This window comes from Acomys russatus, chromosome 9 (assembly GCF_903995435.1).
Source record: "Acomys russatus chromosome 9, mAcoRus1.1, whole genome shotgun sequence".
Taxonomy (NCBI): domain Eukaryota; kingdom Metazoa; phylum Chordata; class Mammalia; order Rodentia; family Muridae; genus Acomys; species Acomys russatus.
Window position 1 is genome coordinate 57554430 of NC_067145.1, and position 19311 is coordinate 57573740.

At 45.3% G+C, this 19311-nt stretch overlaps 1 protein-coding gene across 1 annotated transcript in view; it reads left to right on the top strand.

The window, feature by feature from the left end:
* Positions 1–19232, top strand: part of Itih5 (inter-alpha-trypsin inhibitor heavy chain 5) — an 87309-nt gene extending 68077 nt beyond the window's left edge. Inside the window, exons 8-14 of the mRNA XM_051151394.1 lie at positions 1802–1970; positions 5763–6072; positions 8603–9162; positions 10636–10689; positions 13594–13710; positions 17193–17570; positions 18901–19232. Of these exons, the coding sequence (XP_051007351.1) occupies positions 1802–1970; positions 5763–6072; positions 8603–9162; positions 10636–10689; positions 13594–13710; positions 17193–17570; positions 18901–19232 (1920 nt within the window). The remainder of the gene's footprint in view (positions 1–1801; positions 1971–5762; positions 6073–8602; positions 9163–10635; positions 10690–13593; positions 13711–17192; positions 17571–18900) is intronic.
* The last annotated feature ends 79 nt before the right edge of the window (positions 19233–19311 follow it).

Sequence of the window (19311 nt, forward strand, 5' to 3'; positions counted from 1 at the left end):
TCTGGATAGTCATGAAATCTCTTGTCTAGGCTTAGATTTTTTTTTTCTTCATGTTCTTATGGATTTTTTTTTAGTGCAAGACATGTCAGATTTAAATAGTCACTTTTATCCAGTTGTCATGCCCAGATTCACTTGTACTCCTTTTTTTTTGCTTTGCTCAAGGTGTTTTGCTTCTTATGATTGAGTCAGTGGATAAAAGCTCTTGCCACCAGACCTCTGTGACCCCCATGGTGGAAAGAGAGAACTACCCTTGAAATTGATCTTTGACCTCCACCCATGATATTGTACAAGCAAACACACCTTATTCCCATGCACAAATAAATAAATGTAATAAAATCTTTGAAAAATAATGTTGTTTTAGTCAATGTTCTACTGTTATGAAGAGACCCCAAGACCATGAGAAAATATTTAATTGGGGTGGCTTTCAGTTCAGAGGTTTAGTCTGTTATTGTCATGGTGATGAGTAGGATGACATATAGGCAGACATGGTGCTGGAGAGTAGTAAGAGTCCTATATCCAGATTCATAGGCAGCAGGAAGAGAGAGACACTGGGCCTGGCTTGAGCTTCTGAAACCTCAAACCTACCCCCAGTAACACATTTCCTCCAATAAGGCCACACCTACTCCAACAAGACCACACCTACTCCAACAAGGCCACACCTACTCCAACAAGACCACACCTACTCCAACAAGGCCACACCTACTCCAACAAGGCCACACCTACTCCAACAAGACCACATCTACTCCAACAAGACCACACCTACTCCAACAAGGCCACACCTACTCCAACAAGGCCACACCTACTCCAACAAGGCCACACCTACTCCAACAAGACCACACCTACTCCAACAAGGCCACACCTACTCCAACAAGGCCACACCTACTCCAACAAGGCCACAAGTTCTAAATATTTTCAAATAATGCCACTCTCTATGAGCCTTTGGGGACAATTTTCATTCAAACTACTACAGATAGATTTATTATTATTGTTAATTTTATAATTTATTAAATATTAAGTTATTCATTCACCCCCTACATCTATGTCTGCCACATCCAGAATGTTACTGGGCAATAGGATGATGAGTGAAAACCACCTACCAAGAACTTAACATCCATTAAGGGAAAATAAATAACATGAAATGAGCCATCATTACTCTGAAATGTGCTTTATGGTAGGAGTTTGTTAAGTTGGGTGTTAGCTGAGTGGAAGGAATGACAGGCCTCCTTGGAGCCATGAGAAAACTCTCATAGTGAAAACTTAGCTTACCTTTCTGAGTACTGGACAATGATGACTGGCTTCTTGGGCAAAAGATGGACAAAACTATGTGGAAGAACATTGTAACCCAAGAGAATGGTGTTTGGGGTCTCAGATGGCTCAGACAGTGAAGACGTTTGCTGTCAAACCTAATATCTTGAGTTTAATCCATAGGACTCATATAGCAGAAGGAGATAACTTCTACAAAATGTTCTCAGACATCCACTCATGTGACATGTCAAGTGTGAGTTCACATGTATACCCGTACACACATATAGAAAATCAAACTGAAAGAGTTTTGAAAGAGAATTGTGGTTGTGAAGGTGCTGACACACTATGGCTGGTAGCAGCATGAGACCTAGTTTTGAGTAAAACACTTATTCATGTCTTCATGGCTATTCCATGTTCCAGAAGGTGGGCAGTGCCCTTTACACAACATACATTAGGTATGAACCATGAAGCTGATCTTGGTAATCAGTTTCTAAGTCAGGGAACAAGAGGACAAATGGGCTCACACGTGACCAGTTTGGGCTTTGTCTTTGCCTAGACCAGGGAAGCCCTCGTCACAATCCTCAATGACCTCCGGCCCCAGGATCGTTTCAATATGATTGGGTTCTCCAACCGGATTAAAATGTGGAAGGACCACTTGCTACCAGTGACTCCTGACAACGTTAGGAACGCCAAGGTCTACATGTACCACCTGTCACCCACTGGAGGTAAGCATGGGTCCTGCCGGCCTTTCCGCCCAGCTTCGGCACGACCACAGATTCATTCTCTGCAGAGACAAGGCTTTGAGAGCTGAAGCTGATACTAACAAAGGAAGAGACAGACAATAATATTTATGGGTGCCTATATTTCTTCAAATTTGTAAATTCTCATTCCCTAAACTGTAAGTTAGTCAACTCATAGTTGGAAAATCCACTCTCAATTTGGATCCTGAACAAGGAACCTGGCTTTGTTAAATTGTTCTTGGTTGGGGATGTTTTTTCAGGTTTATTTTTATTTACTTGTATGTGCGCATTTCTGTAAATTGATGCCACATATGGAAGGGTGCCCATGGAAAACAGAAGAGGGCATCAGATCCCTTGGAGTTGGAGTCACCGGCAGTTGTGAGCCACCTGACTCCTGGGAAATGAAGATGGCTCTTTTGGGAGGACAGGAAGTGATCTTAACTGCTGAGCCACCTCTCCCTTGATGGAGAATTGAAGCCAAGTGCGTGATGCAGGATTGCATATGTCCTCAAGCAAAGGCAGACAGACCTGCCCTATAAAATAAGCTGTGGTCTTGGCTGATCTGCAGCATGGTCAGTGGGCATGAGTCTCGGGTGCCTTGGGCTGTGCTGTGGATGTGGGATAGGGGAAGGAGAGGACTGGAATCCGAGTCACTGCACAGTACCTTGAGTGTAGTGCCCAGTATATGTGCAGAGGGCTGGGACAGGGACATGATTACAGTAAACCCTTCTAAAACTAGTGAACCAGGCACCTCTGTTGCCCACTGTGCTGTATGTGGCTCCTTTCTTTAAAAGAAAAACACCCGAAATGTGTTATTACTGGGGCGGGGCGTACGAGTATCATGGTGATCATGTAGCAGCCAGAGGACGTCTTTGTACAGTTGATTTTCTCCTTCAGCCTTTATGTGGGCTTCAGAAACTGAGCCCAAGTTGTCAGACTTGCCCAGCAACTGCCTGTATTTGATGAGCCTTCTTATCAGGCCTTACCTGGCCCGATTTCAAATGCAGAGACGCTATCTTGTGAAGTTCCCATGTTTGTTAATTCTGCTTTTACTATCTGGAAACACTGCAAAACACTCAAGTCAGCTGTCCTTCATCTGAAGATTTCTATTTCCTCCTTCCTTCCTTCCTTCTTTCCTTCCTTCCTTCCTTCCTTTCTTCTTCCCTTGCTTCCTTTCCTCCTTCTTTCTTTCTTTCTTTTTTTTTTCTTCTTCTTCTTTTTTTTTTTTTTTTTTTTTTGGTTTTTCAAGACAGGGTTTCTTTGTATAGCCTTGGCTGTCCCAGGCTGGCCTTGAACTCACAGAAATCTGCCTGCCTCTGCCTCCCAAGTGCTGGGATTACAGGCACACACCACCACGCCCGACTCTAGGATGCCTCTTAACACACCGTACACACTCAGTAATGATCTGTTGAGTTAAACTTATGCCAGTGGTATTAGTGACTATTAGAACGGTGCATCTCACAGAAGCAATAAGCATCTTTAGAAAAAAGCTGATATGTAATATGTTCATTTAGAGCCCACACCTAAGAATCCATATTTGCTCTCCTTACCATCCTCCCTTATACTCTCTCCCTCTCCTCTCCTCCCCCCTCTCTCATGCATGTATGTGGATCTGTATGAATTTATGCATACCACATGTGTCCAAGTACCCATGTGCAAGAGGAGGGCACCAGTCCCTGGATCAGTTATGACCTGCCTGAGACAGGTGCTGGAAACTGAGCACCTCTTCACGAACAGTAGAGCTCTTAACCACCATTTCCCCCATTGAGTCTCCATTGCCCGGCCCTCTCCTGGAAAACATCACAGCACTTTGCATTCTCTATGCAATGTGCTTTCAAGGTCGGAGTGCAGCTTCTGAAGCTTGATATCCTGGATTTGAATCTAGCTCCACCCATAAAAGCTCCGCCCATAAAAGAAAAAGGTGACAATAGCCTGGCTATCAGAGTGAGATAGTTATACCGTCCCAAGTGTGTTGAAAGGCGCTAGCAGATAAGGGGGCTACTCTCCTTAAGTTCAGTTGTGGTCTTTATTTTAGTCCAACTGAGTATCCCCTCTCTGGTACTGGTGCATCCTGTGAGCTCTCAGCTCAGTGGTTGGACAGCTGTGTAGTACTCTGCTTGTGGAGGGGACCCAATGCTGGTGCATGCTCAAGGGATACCCTGCCTCAGCATAACCTTGCTTCTGTGCCCTGAAGTCCCTCGGGTGCACGTGTGTGAGCATGAAAGCTAAATTTACATCTTTGCCCTGGCTCTCCATGACTTTAGAGTGGAAGAAGAGATTTGGCACTGTTAGTGCGGATTTAAGACAATACAGATGCTTGCTACTTGTTCTTGCCCACATACACAGAGGTGAAATGAAATTACACATGATATTTTTAAAAAGCAAATTAATGAGTCAAAGAAATGCTAGGCTGCACCTTTCACATCTGTCTGGACCCTGTGCACTTTAGTGAGACATATGGATACATTTGTTGCAAGCACAGGTCATCTATTTTTCTTCTTTGGTTTATTGTTTTTTCTCTTTTGAGACAGTCTTGTCTTGCCAAGGGTGGCCTCAAACTCTCGGTAATCCTCCTGCCTCAGATTCCTGGATGCTGGGAATATACATATGCTATGTTCAGCTTCTTTAAAAATTTTTTAAATTTTTATTTATTTATTTTTAGGACAGAAAGCAATGAGGGATATAATTTGGTTCCTTTAAACATGGTACTAGCACAACTCTACATTTTGCTAAAAACAGTGTGTAGGATGTGAAAATGTGTTGACATATACATTTTATCTCAAGCCAATTTAAAAAACCCAATGAGTTGAAATGAGGGAGTTTGGTGTACAAGTTTTATATCAAGCCTTTAGAAAGAATCATTAAGAGAAACAGATGTCCGATGCTACAGTAAGAACCCAGTTTCCTCCTGATGGTGGGGCCGGGGCTCATAACGTGAATAGGATTTTTAGCTAATCCAAAAAGTCCACTGTAGCAGGCCCTAGCCCCCTCAGCCATTCATTCTCTCCCACCAAGAAAACAGTTGCTTAGCATCTGCTCAAGGCACTTTCTGACCATGCTAATCAGAGATACAGATGTCAGGCACCTTTCCAGGGGAAGATGGCAGGTGTGTGTGTGTGTGTTCTGTTCATGTGTATGCATGTATGTATGGAAGCCAGAGGTCAATATGAGATGGCTTCCTCTGTCACTCTAACTTATTTTCTGAGACAGGGTCTTTCACTAAACCAGAACCTGACCTGGGCTGCACTGAAATGGTTGGCTAGCGAACAAGTGAGTTCTTGTGTTCACCTACACACACACACACACACACACACACACACACACACACACACTGCATGTGAAGGTCAGGGAACAGCCTTGGGTGTCATTCTTCAGATGCTGTCCATCTGATTGACTGACTGACTGATTGATTGATTGATTGATTGATTGATTTTAGAATCTCTCTCTGGCCTGAAACTCACCAAATAGGCTAGGTTGTCTGGCCTGAAAGCTCCAGGCAGCTACCTATGTCTGCCTCCCTTACACTAGTATTACAAGGGTGTGGCACACTTGTGTGTGTGTGTGTATGTGTGTGTGTGTACCTCCCCAGAATAATTCCAATTCACTAATATACAGTTAGCAAACACTTGTCAGAGTTCTGGATAGGCCAGAGTTACCCCACATAGGCAGTCCTGCCCTGACCCTGAATGGCTGAAGACTAACTGCAGCTGTGACTGTGCATTTAGAGGTGGGAGGTGAACACAAAGCCACGAACTGTCCCATGTTGATACTCTACAGGCACAGACATCAATGGGGCCCTGCAGACCGCCATCAGGATGCTCAACAGCTATGTGGCCCAGAATGACATCGAAGATCGGAGTGTGTCCCTCATCATCTTCCTCACCGATGGAAAACCCACCTTTGGGGAGACCAGCACCCTCAAGATTCTCAGCAATACCAAGGAAGCCGCTGGAGGCCAGATCTGCATCTTTACCATTGGCATTGGCAATGACGTAGACTTCAGACTGTTAGAGAAACTTTCTCTGGAGAACTGCGGCCTCACGAGACGTGTTCTTGAGGAGGAGAAGGCAGGGGCCCAGCTCATCGGGTATGCTGACTTTCTTCTCATGAGGAGAGGTGGGGACAGGGGCTGGGGGCAGATGTGGTAAGAGTCCAGGGCTGAAAGTGTCTCTTTTTGGGCCTTACCCTCACATCTGCTGGAAATGAAGACAGCTCATCGCATTGAGGAATGTCACAGTGTGTCTTATTTTTGAGGTTATTTTAAATTATTTCTTTTATTCTTTTGGTAATTAAGCCCAGGGTTGTTGTGTAGACTAAGTAAATGATCCACTCAGCAGTGAGCTAGGCCTTCTGTTATTTTAGTGTGAGATGTGGACCTTGCTAGGTCACTCAGATGGCCTTGAATTTGTGACCCTGCTACCTGGGCCCCTACAGTATTTTTAAATATTTGGCTGTACCATCATGACTGGCTCATAATGTGTTTTGAAAAGAGTCAGATCTTAGTTTAATGTGTGACTTTAGGTAGGCTTTGGAGATTGTCTGTGCTTCAGTTTCCTCTTCTGCAAAATGAGGATTATAAACGATGATAGTTTAATGGGAACACTTAAGTTTTGGCACAGTATTGCATGCTAGTGATCACGTAGAGTTATAATTGATGCCTGGACATTTTGAATAACTGGTGAAATGATTGTATTATAATTTGAAGTGAAATGACCAATTAAAACTTATGGAAACTTAAAACATTTTTTTGAAGTAGTGGAGAAGTCTAGAACTTAGGTCTTCCAAGATAAAATTATCTTGTGTCAGAAGCCGTGTTGCTGACCATGGTGTAGGATCTTGTTGTTGGTAGAAAGAAGGACTGTGTCTAGGTTCAGCGGAAGCTCCTCAGTCTGTACGGTGCAAACACAGCATCTATGTCAAAGGAAAAGTCTGCTTTATCCAGATTTCAGCAGCCAATCAAAGAAGTTTATGAACGATAGGCCCAACTGAAAGTCTCTAAGAAATGCAATCAAAACAGGTGTTTGCTATGGGACTGGCTGACATTTTTCTCCTAGGATTCCAATGGAAGATTTAAGTGAGCACGTAGATCTAGTTCCTACATTATTAAAAAAATATTCAAAATCAGATTCAAAGACAGAAAACCTACCACACCATATAACAGAACCGACGTTTTATCAGGAGACCACAAAGAAAAGCAATTGCATTGAAACCTCTCAACTATACTGGAATTCTGTTGGAAATGCTGTCCATACCTTGCATTTCCAGAGAACTTAAAGCAAACCATGCATTTTTATATATTCATCATCTCCTATGATCCTCACAAATTTCTAGAAGATAGGTCGATAAGGGTAGAAGTTGAGATGTTGTGTGGACATCTCTAGCTGTAAAGGTTTACTTAATGGCTTATTTAAGTCTCCTTTAGTACTTGAGACAGGTTAGCCCCTGCTCCATATAGTCAAGAACCCAGGTTGATTCCACTTAACTGCTCTGTGCCCTACTTTCTTAGGCTCTGTTCTTATTTGCAATGTTGAATTCAAGTCACTGTCATTTCTGATTTCCAGACCCAACAAGACAAAAGAAACAAAGGTGAACACAGGCTGTTTTACTGTAAGCAAGCGTCTTGGAAGATGTGCCTGTGACCCCTAGTTGTAAAGCATGCGTGAAAGCATGACCTCGTGGCCACAGCCTAGGTAGATGGACATATGCCTAGTTAGAAAACAATCATTTAAAAAGGAGAAAATAGAAGCTGGGCGTGGTGGCACATTCCTTTAATCCCAGCACTCGGGAGGCAGAGGCTGGTGGATCACTGTGAGTTCAAGTCCAGCCTAGTCTTACAATGCAAGTCCAGGACAGCCAAGGCTACACAGAGAAACCTGTCTCGAAAAACCAAAAAACAAAACAACAACAAAATAAATAAATAAAAAGGGAAGAATAAACTTAGGGAGGCATGGTTTTTGTGGCTATAAAAGGGATACTGTTAACATCCCAGTCCTAATGATGACGTTGGAAGGAATGGAGCCACATATCCTAAGGCAAAGAAGTGGAGACAGCCCCCCCTCCCCCAGTTCTCTAGAGCTTTGAAAAGGAAGTGTTAATAGCATCATTGCTTAGCCAGAAGCAGCCGCATAACAGGTCCACCAGAAACGCTGATGGAAACAAATGCTACACCACCCAAAAGCGCTACCTTAAAGTCAAGATGAGATTTCTGAAGTTTAATGTGCTGGCTCAAGTGCCTTCATATCGTACAAAATAGACCTTTGAGAAACTTAGGTGTGTGTAGAGAGGAAATTTATCGTGTGCTTTTTGAGGATTTCTGACATCGTATCGCGGGAAGACTATTTCACGAAACCAAAGGTTGACTGGGCAGTGGGAGATTTTGATCCATTCTAAGGAGGCTGCTGTCTTCCTTCCTCTGCAGACCTAAAGCTGTGTGAGCTTGTTAGAGGGACTCAAGTCACCACTGTACCATCTGCTGTTCAAATACCGAGCCGCGAGTGCAGAGCGGGGAGGAGACCAACCGCACAGTCAGACCCAAACCCTCTGAGAATCGGATTTCCTTCAGGGCGGACCACTTACACCTCAGCCAGGGCTTGATTCTCTCTGTCCTACCTCTGCAGGTTCTACGATGAAATCCGGACACCGCTTCTTTCTGACATCCGCATAGATTACCCTCCTAACATAGTAGAGCACGCCACCAAAACCCTGTTCCCCAACTACTTCAATGGCTCTGAGATCGTCATCGCCGGGAAGATGGCAGACGGGAAGTTTGATCAGCTGCATGTCGAGGTCACTGCCAGCAACAGTAAGAAATTTGTCATCCTGAAAAAAGACATCCCTGTGGGGTCCCAGAAGCTGGGGAATGACGTCACAGTCACCCCTGACTCCGCCCGCGATGGCGGGGAGGGTCCCAACCACATCGAGCGTCTTTGGAGCTACCTCACCGTGAAGGAGCTGCTGAGCGCCTGGCTGCAGAGCAACAGTGAACAGGAGAAGGAGCAGCTGAGGCAGAAGGCCCAGGCTTTAGCCTTGAACTACCACTTCCTCATCCCCTTCACCTCCATGAAGCTGAAGAAGCCACGGCTCCACACAGACCGCCTGGGGGACACCCACGGCATGTCGGCAGCCACAGGACCGGAGACTGTGGTGCAGAGCCTGCGAGGAGCGGGCGTGCAGCCAGGTAGCCCAACCTCAGGGGCGGGGGCTGCATTGCCAGTGCTTATTCCTTTTAAGGCCAAGGGAACCTCAGCAGAGGTCTGTTTTATTTTCTCCTATTGTTTGTGAGTGTCACACGCAAGGACCCTACGTGAAGTGCACAGTCACCAGATGCAATCTCTCTTTTTTTTTAAATTTTTTATTTTTTATTTTTTGTTTTTCGAGACAGGGACTAGATGCAATCTCAAGCAGCTATGCTTGATCTAAATTGTAGGTCACAAGAGCAATGGGAAGAATTGGCAGGAGGCTGAGAAATGTGGGCGAGTCAAGTCAACTGACCTGGCTGAGACGGAAACTGCGTTAGAGCTCAGCCCGGACTGTGTAGTAAGGTCCTGTCTCAACAGAAGTGAAACAAATACTACATATATATTTTTTCAAAAATGTGTGGACTCATGAAAATTCATGATTTACACACCAGCCATTTTGATGCCAGTTGACAGAATGCTTAGTGACAGGAGAAACGTTTTAAGCAAAGCAAAGGGCTGCATCCTTTATACCACCAACACGTGGAAAGTGGTCTGGTCTTTAATGTGTAACATTTTTTTATTGTTCTTGCCAAATTTCCATCTCCTAGAGAGGAGACTGAACTTAACCAGGCCCTCCCAAAATCCCACAAATGCTGGGTGATTTATTTCTCACATTAAACTGTGGCATGCACTCACAAAGACAGAGAGAGAACAAAGTTTGGATCCAGGGACCCTCCCGAGCAGTTATGAAGTCCAGGACAGACTTACAGTCATCCCCGAGAGTACAGTCACTTGCCTATAAGTGGGGACCATTGCCAGCACTAACTATGCAGCCAGCGTCCTTTGGCCTAGGCCGAGTGTTCTATGAATATTAGATGCCTCTCCCATGGGGTGTGGAGTCCTGGAAATGCGCAGAGGATTTCAGGCCCTCCGGCACAAACAAGCGGCTTTCCAACTCAGACAGATGGAGCATCTGCTGGCAAAGTTAGCGAGATTCCATTCTCATTTAGTTATTTATTTTAAAATGTTATCACATTTAGTTTACTCATTGTGTGAGTGTGCTCCTGTGTGGGTGGGGAAGGGTGGGACAAGGCAGTTTCGTGGAACACAAGTAGAGGTCAGAGGACAACAAGAGGAGTTGTTTTTCCTTCTGCCATGTGGGTCTCAGGGATGGAACCTGTCCGCTTGGTGGCAAGGCGAGTGGCTTTACCTGCCAAGTCATCTCGCTGGCTGTAGGTCATGTTTGGAGGATCTTTTTAATTCCTACTTTTGGTTTTGTTTTATTAATTGATACAGGGTTTCACTATATAGCCCGGGCTTGCCTGGAAATTGTGGTCTTTGGGTTTTGGATTCTTAGTTATTACAAATATTTCTGAAAGCTGTTGTATGTTTCTCATTTCCACCTGCCACTGCCTGTGTCCCTCCACACATTTTCAACAAATGACAACTCTGCTTTTCTGTGTCCCTTTCAGAACCTGCTCTCAAGAAGCCGTATAACCCAAGAATTAAAATCTCAAAAACATCAGGTAAGTTCAGTGTGTATTTGAAGGGAGGGAATTCTGCAAGTCCTCTGAAGCCGGTGAGAGCAAGAGCGCATGGATCGTGTCCCCAGGACCTGCGTAATTCAGCAGCAGCAGGCACATGAACCAGATCACACACCACAAGTTGTTTTATAAACCAAGGAGAAGGCATGGTAGGAGGGGCCAGCAGAGGAGGCAGAGAGCGCTGGCCCTTCTGGGTTTGGGCGAGCCGGAGTGTGCACTCAGCCTCTGCTATTCCAGAGGTAAACATGGTGTTACAAGAATAAAGATGTCTGGCTGTAGAGGCAGGATTTTTCCTCTTTTTCTTTCTTTCTTTTTTTTTTTTTTTTTTGGTTTTTTGTTGGTTTTGAGTCCTTGGCTTTGGAAGGAAGCACAAAACAAAGACGTAGTAAGCTTTCCTTTTGGCAGTGTCTCATAAGAGTGTAATATACCTAGAATTCGGCAGAAGAAAGTCTGTGCTTTATTCTCCCAATGTCCACCTTTTCCATTGTGAGTTTGTGTTCTTGCCTTTCTGTTGAGAAGCCAGATGTGCGTGTTCACATAGCCAGGGACATCCGGTGATTAGCTGTGGGGCTACAAGCGCAGAGTCCCACAGAGAGAATGCACTTTCTATGTGCATCTGCACTGTGGAATGTGAGCAGATCTTTCTCTTGGCCTCTGCCTGTGCTGATGACTGCTGGGCTCCTCCACACACTCGAAATGAGTGAATAACCTCCCTTGTATGGGGATTTGGGTGGAGATCATGTTTTCAGTGCAGCATAAGCTTCAGACAAAGGTCAGGCATGCTGTAACCATACACACTGATGCCAAAGATGGGCACTGTTTCCATATCAAGACAGATGCCTTGTATCTCCTCCCCAACCCACCACACACAAACCTTCCCACCCCCACCCTACTCCCCCGCCACAATCCTCCCCACCCCTGCAACCTTCCCCCAACATTGTTTAGTTTGTATGTGGGTGGGTGCGCATTGCCTCCAGTCTCATTTCTCTGGTACCTTTCGCCTTTTACACGTGACAGGACCTCTCCTTGGTGTGAAACTTCACCAAGTAGGAGAGAGCGGCCGACACCAAGCTTACAGGCATCCAGTTGTCTCATGGTCACCAAGATGACAAAGCTGTCACACCTGGCCATACTCGTTAGGAATTGAACTTGGGAGGCAACTGCCTTTACTGATTGAGCCATCTCTCCTTGTATTTACTTTTGTTGCCTTTCGCACAGCGCTTTAGGCACTTCATAACGAGAGCTGCTGAATTCACTCAAGGTCTTTACTGAGGGCTAGTACTGAGGACAGTCACAGGGGAGGCTTGGGTTTCCTTGCAACTTGAAGGCTGAACTCCTACACACACACACACACACACACACACACACACACACACACAAATCGACATATTCATACAAAGCAGTGAGGTATTCCCAGTGGTCACATTGTTTTATGTATAAGTCAGGAAGAGAGAGACTCTCCCATGGAGTAAGGGAAGATGATGAGTATTGACATTGACTCGGGGAGGGGTCAGGTCTGCTGAGGAAGAAGCGGCACTGCTTCTCTTAGCAGAGGTAGAAGAGGAAAGAAGAGACCCAGAGTCTCATCTGTGTGACCCAGAAAGGAGACTTCCACCACCATCACTGACAGTGCCGCTTGGCTTTCTAGTGACTTCTATGCTCTTCCTGTCATTGCCTGAACTTGAGTTGCAGTTAACACCGAGGACTACAGGCAGCTCACACTGTGTCCATCCTCTTGCCATTGTGTCATGATGTTGTAATCTATGAAATTTACATTCTAGAACCTACAGGTGGGTTACAAAAAGGAAAACAAATCCCATAATGAGGTGGGGGTGGGGTGGTGGCTTAGTGGGTAAGAGCACTTGTTGCACAAGCGTGAGTTTGAATCTGAGCAGCGACAACATGCCCCACGCATGCCTGTAATCTGCCGTGGGATTGCTGGCTGGTGGCCCAGCTCTAGACTTAGTAAGGCAGCGGTTGATGGAGCTGGCCGGATAGCTCATGCCTTTTTTTGACCTCTTCATATGTGCCCGGGCACAAACACTTGTGCCATATGTGAGACTACACACCCCCACACATATACATACATACACTCACTCAAAAAAAATTCCATAATGATTTAAGTAAGTTTAAGTTTTTTGTGTTGGGCCGAGTCATAGCTGTGCTCAGGGTGAGGGCTGGACACGCCAGACTACGTTGGAGAAAGAGCATTGTCCATGGGACTCTTGGCATAGACAAGAAAGGATCTTCATTCTTTTAATTTTCTAAAGATTTACTTATTTTTATTTTATGAGCTTGTGTGTCTTGCCTGCATGCATGTCTGTGTACTGCTTGTGTGCAGTGCCCAAAGAGACCAGAGGAGGGTGTCTGATTCCTTGGAACAGGAGTTATGGATGATCGTGAGCCTCCATGGGCGTACTGGAAACTGAAGCTGGGTCCTCTGGAAAAAAAAAAAAAAGTCAGTGCTCTAGCCACTGCCACTGAGCCATCTCTCTAGCTCTGGGTCTTCATTCCTTAGCTAGACAGTTAGGGGAAAAGAAAATTTTATAAGCGTCCACATGGGAAGCCAAACTCAGTAGTCACTGAAAATTCGTAGAAAATCTCCCTTCTCTTTTCCTATCCTCCTTCCTCTCAAAGCTTCGTTGTCTGAAGTATGGTGGAAACACCATTACATCTGAGTTCAGGAGAGCAGAGCCAGTGTGCCCTCACTGTGCACTAACTTGATAGCTTTGGGCCACTATTACCCTTCTGTACCTTTTCCGTATTTAGAACTGAGGACACCATTTTTTCTGCATTATGAGTGTGGTTAAACAAGTGATCCATCTGATAACATAAAGTAGTACTTAGCCACTGAACATTTTTTTTTCTTTCTCTTGCTCCTGGTAGTGGATGGAGACCCTCATTTTGTTGTGGATTTCCCCCTAAGCAAGCTCACCGTCTGTTTTAACATTGATGGAGAGCCTGGGGACATCCTGCGGCTTGTCTCCGATCACCGGGACTCTGGTAAGTTCTTCCTTCCCTTGTGGTACCTTGGCAAAGGGATGGGCATTTCATCCTCCGTGCTCAAGATGAATGGCCAGTGATAGGCGAGGACATCCTAGATGCTCAGCAGGCACTCGTCAACACCCTGACTTTATACTCCCAGTGTAGCCTTGAACATGCACCATAGCACCTGTAGTGTCTCTTCTGTAAAACAGATGTAGTAATTCTCTGCTTTTCTCACAGCCTATTACATAGTAGATTCTACTGAATCATTCATAGAAACACTCAAATGCTGTAGAAATTTATCACATCTTATTGCCATCGTGTCTTTCCACTCAGAAGCTGTGGTAGTAGGGAGGTCATAGTCCTTATGTTTCTAGATATTAAACACACAGCCCAAGAATACATGTGAAAGGGGATTTGCCCCTACCTTGGGTCTATAGAAGGACAGAGTAAAAGACATTAGCACAGAAAATGCTTTTTGAGTTCAGTGCAGGTAGCATTGCTTGAGGACAACCACATGGACAGCCACACCGCCCAGCACTGTGAGGACCTGCTTTGACAGGCACCTTCTAATAGTTCTAGGTACTAAGCAGTAAGTGTTTGGCAGGACAAGTCACAGACAACCCCCGAAGGTAGCATCTGTGATGTGATTACTTGAAGTTTAATCCCTGATCTTCCTTATCAGATTATTCTCTTGCAGGCTGCCTTCACTTCATTTCAGTTGCTGTGCTAAAATAACTTGACCAAAGCAACTTGGGGATTATCTCATAATTCCAGGTTATAGCCCATGACTGTGAGGGAGTAAAAGTGGCAGAAATGGGAAGAAGCTGGTCACATCACATTCACAGTCAAAACCAGAAAGAAATCTCTCCACTCTCATACAGTTCAGGACCCCTGCCTAGGGAATGGTGCTGCCCACAGCAGCCTGAGTCTCCCATATCAACCAACTTAATTCAGACAACATCCTGCAGTCATGCCCCAAAGCCAACCCTATGTAGACAATCTGTGCTTGAGACTCTCATCAGGTGAATCTAGATTGTGTCATACAGACCTTTGTAACCTCAGAGTTAAACTCTAATGCTTTTAATTTGAAAAGCAGCTGGCGTTGAGCCACCGAGCTAACCGTATCCCTTCCTGGAGGTGCGCCTTCTTAAGAGCTTGATTAGGTTTGCATGTGTAACATCCTTCCCAGTGCAGGTTTTGAATGCTTTGTCTTCACACGATGGCACTGTTTGGGAAGCTATAGAACTCTTAGGAGATAGGGCTTACTAGAAGGAAGTGAGCCACTGTGATTGGGTCCTTTAAGAGGGGCACATATATTTTACCTGGCTCCCATGTGTTATGCGATCTGCCTCCTGGCCCCCCATTAAAGCTCTCTGCCACATATTCCAACCACCATGGAGAGAGCTGCCTCACATGCCTTCTTTACCATGATGAGCTGAAATCCCTCTGAAGCCATGAGCCAAAATAAACCTTTCTTCTCTAGTTTATGTCAGGCATTTTGTCATAGCAACAGAAAGTAATAGCACAAATCTCTTTTGTGGTTTCTGTGTTCACAACAGTGAAGTCAGTGTGCAGTGTCAGAGCTTTGAGGACCAAGAACAGGGCGTCTTCACAGGCTGGGGCGTCTCCTTTCTTTATATTTAGAAGAGACTTTAATTGTTGGATATCTAAGAAGCTTCCAAGATTTATTGAAGATTATCCCAGAGCAAAGAAAAACAATTAATTATGTAGCAGCCTTTTATTAGTGAAAATTACCTCTTTTTCTGAAAGCAAAACATATAGTATACATCCCCAAATTCGTCCCCAAGTATTTCCCGTAGAGCCACGTCTGTTACTGTTCAGTGGCACACAGCTGACCTCTGGGATTGGGATCCAGTGCCCTGGTCTTATGAATGTCTGGGAAGTTGCAGTTGTGCTTATAATGTAGTAAACAGGGAAGGAGCTGCATCCGATGGCAGTTGATGGCTTTCACACAAGCCTCTTTCTGTGCTACTCCCCACAAGTTCCCTTAGGTTTTATACTCCTAGATTTTATAAGACAAGGAACTTTAGATTAAATATCTTAACTGATAGGAATAAACACACATTAGGTAGAAGAGATTGGCCTTTTGAATAAAAACACCATTTTAAATTTGAATCCTGCTCAGAGACATCAAAGAATCTCCAAAATATGATTATCGACAGCTTGCAGACACAGTGCCTATCAGAGCCACACCAGCAGACACTGGAGTGACACAGGAACGAAAATACATAAAGACAGTAACCACTTTCTATGATATTTGACCCAAACCTACATCTTCCTTCCTTTAAACACACACACACACACACACACACACACACACACACACACACACACACACACACATGTTTTTCAAGACAGGTTTTCTCTGTGTAGCTCTGGCTGTCCTGGACTCACTTTGTAGACCAGGCTGGCCTTGAACTCACAGTCATCTGCCTGTCTCTGCCTCTGCCTCCTGAGTGCTGGGATTAAAGGCTTGCGCCACCACGCCCGGCTAATCGTATATTTTAACATGGAAGGAGACTCATTCATGACTTCATGCATTTGCTCATCAATGAGCAACCGCTAAGTGGCCCCATAGGAGTAGTTCAGACAATAGTCTCGGTGGGAGATACAAAGATAAGAAAGGTGGAAGGAACTTCATTACATATTATCTATGGCTTTCTGTAAAAAAAAAAAAAAAAAAAAAAAAAATGACAAAACATGTGACATCAAAAATTTAAAGGATCCTGCATTCCCAGCATACTTAGTTAATCAAGTTTACTCCTTCTCAAGTCTCTGATGGAGTTGAAGACCAGGTAGCTTAGTTTTAAAATGAAGCTTAGTTGTTTAGGGGGTAAAGATGTTTTTATGTCTAGATAGATGTTTTAAGTTAATAATGACAAGATGTGATGGAGATTGATTTACATTCAGAATTTTAGATGCACCAAGATAGGAAAGATGCTTTCTTCAAAGCTGTCAAATACAAATAGCCAAAACACTAAGAACGTAACATTTATATAATTCCTTATTGTGTCATGGTTATTCTTGCTATAGGTAGCTTATTGTATATATGTGGAGTAATATAAATGTATATGTAAAAATAAACCAAAAACAAATTTAAGGGATAAAAATTTATTTTGGGTTCTTGTTTCAGAGTTCAGAATCCTTGGCTCCATCAGTTCTGGGCCCATGGTGAGGCAAGGAACCCTGATAGTGGAAATATGGGACAGATGGGGATTACATCATGGTTGACAGGAAGTAGAGAGTCAGAGAAACAGTAGGGCTGTTACAGATACTCCCAAGGGTTCATCTTCCAGTGTGCCCCTACCGCTGAATTTCCAATGCCTCTTCAAATAGACCCACCACTTGAGGGATTTAGCCCTTTTCACATGTGTTTTTTGGAGAAACAGTTCATTGCCACACCATAGCAGATGCCGTAAGCCAGAAAATAAGCATGGCTTTTCTAAACAGTTCCCTTCTTCTTCTTGGCCTTTGAGGTGTGACTGTGAACGGAGAGCTTATTGGGGCCCCAGCACCTCCGAATGGCCACAAGAAACAGCGCACATACTTCCGCACCATCACCATCCTCATTAACCGGCCCGAGAGATCTTACCTTGAGATCACACCCAACAGGGTCATCCTGGATGGTGGAGACAGGCTGGTCCTCCCCTGCAACCAGAGCGTGGTGGTGGGGAGTCGAGGACTGGAGGTGTCGGTATCGGCCAATGCCAATGTCACGGTCACCATCCAGGGCACCATTGCCTTTGTCATCCTCATTCACCTCTACAAGAAGCCAGCACCCTTCCAGCGAAACCACCTGGGCTTCTACATTGCCGACAGCAGAGGCCTGTCCAGCAGTTGCCATGGACTGCTAGGTAGGTGGCTGCCCATGCTCAGTCTGGGACCAGAGGATAGCACCGGCTTTCCTAAAAGAAAACCCATGTGGCCAATACCATGAGCTTGACAGACCATTACAGTGGGAGTGTGGTCCTTCCCTCAGCATTTTCCGGGGCTGTAGATGCAGGATCTCTCATATGTGTGGGGTATATGTGCCTTTGGGCATTAGAGGACAAGCCTGGGTATTCTTCCTCAGATGCCTTCCACTTTTTGTTTTGAGGCAGGGCCTCTCATCAGCCGTAGAACTTCTGTACAGACATAGACTAACTGCCCGTGATATTCAGGATGATTTCCTGTCTTTACCCCACACCTATCCATCTCTGGGACCACAGACGTCTGCCATCATCCCCAGCTTTGCAATGAGTTCTAGAGACGAAACTGAGGTCCTCACTCTTGTGAAGCCAGCGCTTGACTGGCTGAGGTATCTCCCCAGCCCCGAGAATTGTATTTCTTGTTTCAGGAGTGGGTCTTATCTACCATTTATCGCTAGACTTCTGAGAACTCAAACACAGAGGTGAGGAGCAGCCATCCATCAGGCTGGTTTCTTGCCTTTCTGCAAGAGGAATCAGATCCAGGGCAGCCCAGCCCTGTGCACGGGAGGTGGATGCCTTTCCTCGGCAGTCATCCGAATCACTGCAGGCAGCAGGCAAGCCATGCTGGCTGGCCTTCTTCAATGTGCAATCTCACATGGCCCTTTGCCCAAAAATTAAGACTGAGTCATCGCAGCTCAGTTTAGAAGGCAGGATTTCCTGGCACTTGAGCTTGGTGTGTTTTCTTGTGTCTGGCTGCCAAGCATAAGCTCTATCCCACAGATGCACATCCATTGGCCTGAGCATTGCCCTCGCTTGACCTGGGGAATTCTAAGGCCGAGTGTCAGTCGTGAGCCGGGATGACTGCTTCCCCTCCCCTCCCCCTACATGACAACTAGTGTGGGTGGAATGGAGAAGGACCTATTACCGAGGAGAAGAGAGGAGAGGAGAGGCCTGGCTCTACATCCATCTTGTCCTCCTAACGTAGCAGGAGACTGTACTACTCCATTTGTTGTCTCGGCATTAGCAGCTAACTGGGCAGCTTCCAGAGAAGGTAGACCATGATGAGGAGGCTGTCATCTCTGCTTCCTCCCCGCCTAGTCCAGGTCACAGGCTCCATCACAGACTAGGCAGTGGATGAATGAATGCCTCCAGGGAGGGTCCAGCCTGGGACCAGTGGTCCAGGAAAAACTCTCCTGCCCCTGACACCACCAAACTTAGATTGCAGCTGTTGTCTGCATTCAACTTAACATCAGTGGCTCTTTTTTGCCCCACTCAGGTCAGTTCCTGAACCAGGATGCCCAACTTATAGAAGCTCCTGCAGTATTCGGCAAGAATCTTAGTGACCAGCCATCTCCTCAGACAGAAGAGACACCTGAGGCTATCCTAAAGGTGAAAGGACGCCAAGTTCCAGTTATCTGGAAACAAAGGAAGATTTACAATGGGCAAGAGCAGGTAGACTGCTGGTTTGACAGAAACAACGCAGCCAGGCTGATTGACGGCGTGTATAAGGACTACCTGGCTTCTCATCCATTTGACACAGAGAGTACACTGGACCAGAGCGTGTCCAGGAGAGCTGAGACTGGCAGCCTTCATGGGGAGAGTATCTAAAAAGAAAGTGATTCTGGGTCTCCTCTGGATGCCGCTTGCTCTTCTTGTTACCTGCACCTGCCTTGGCTCTTGCTATGAG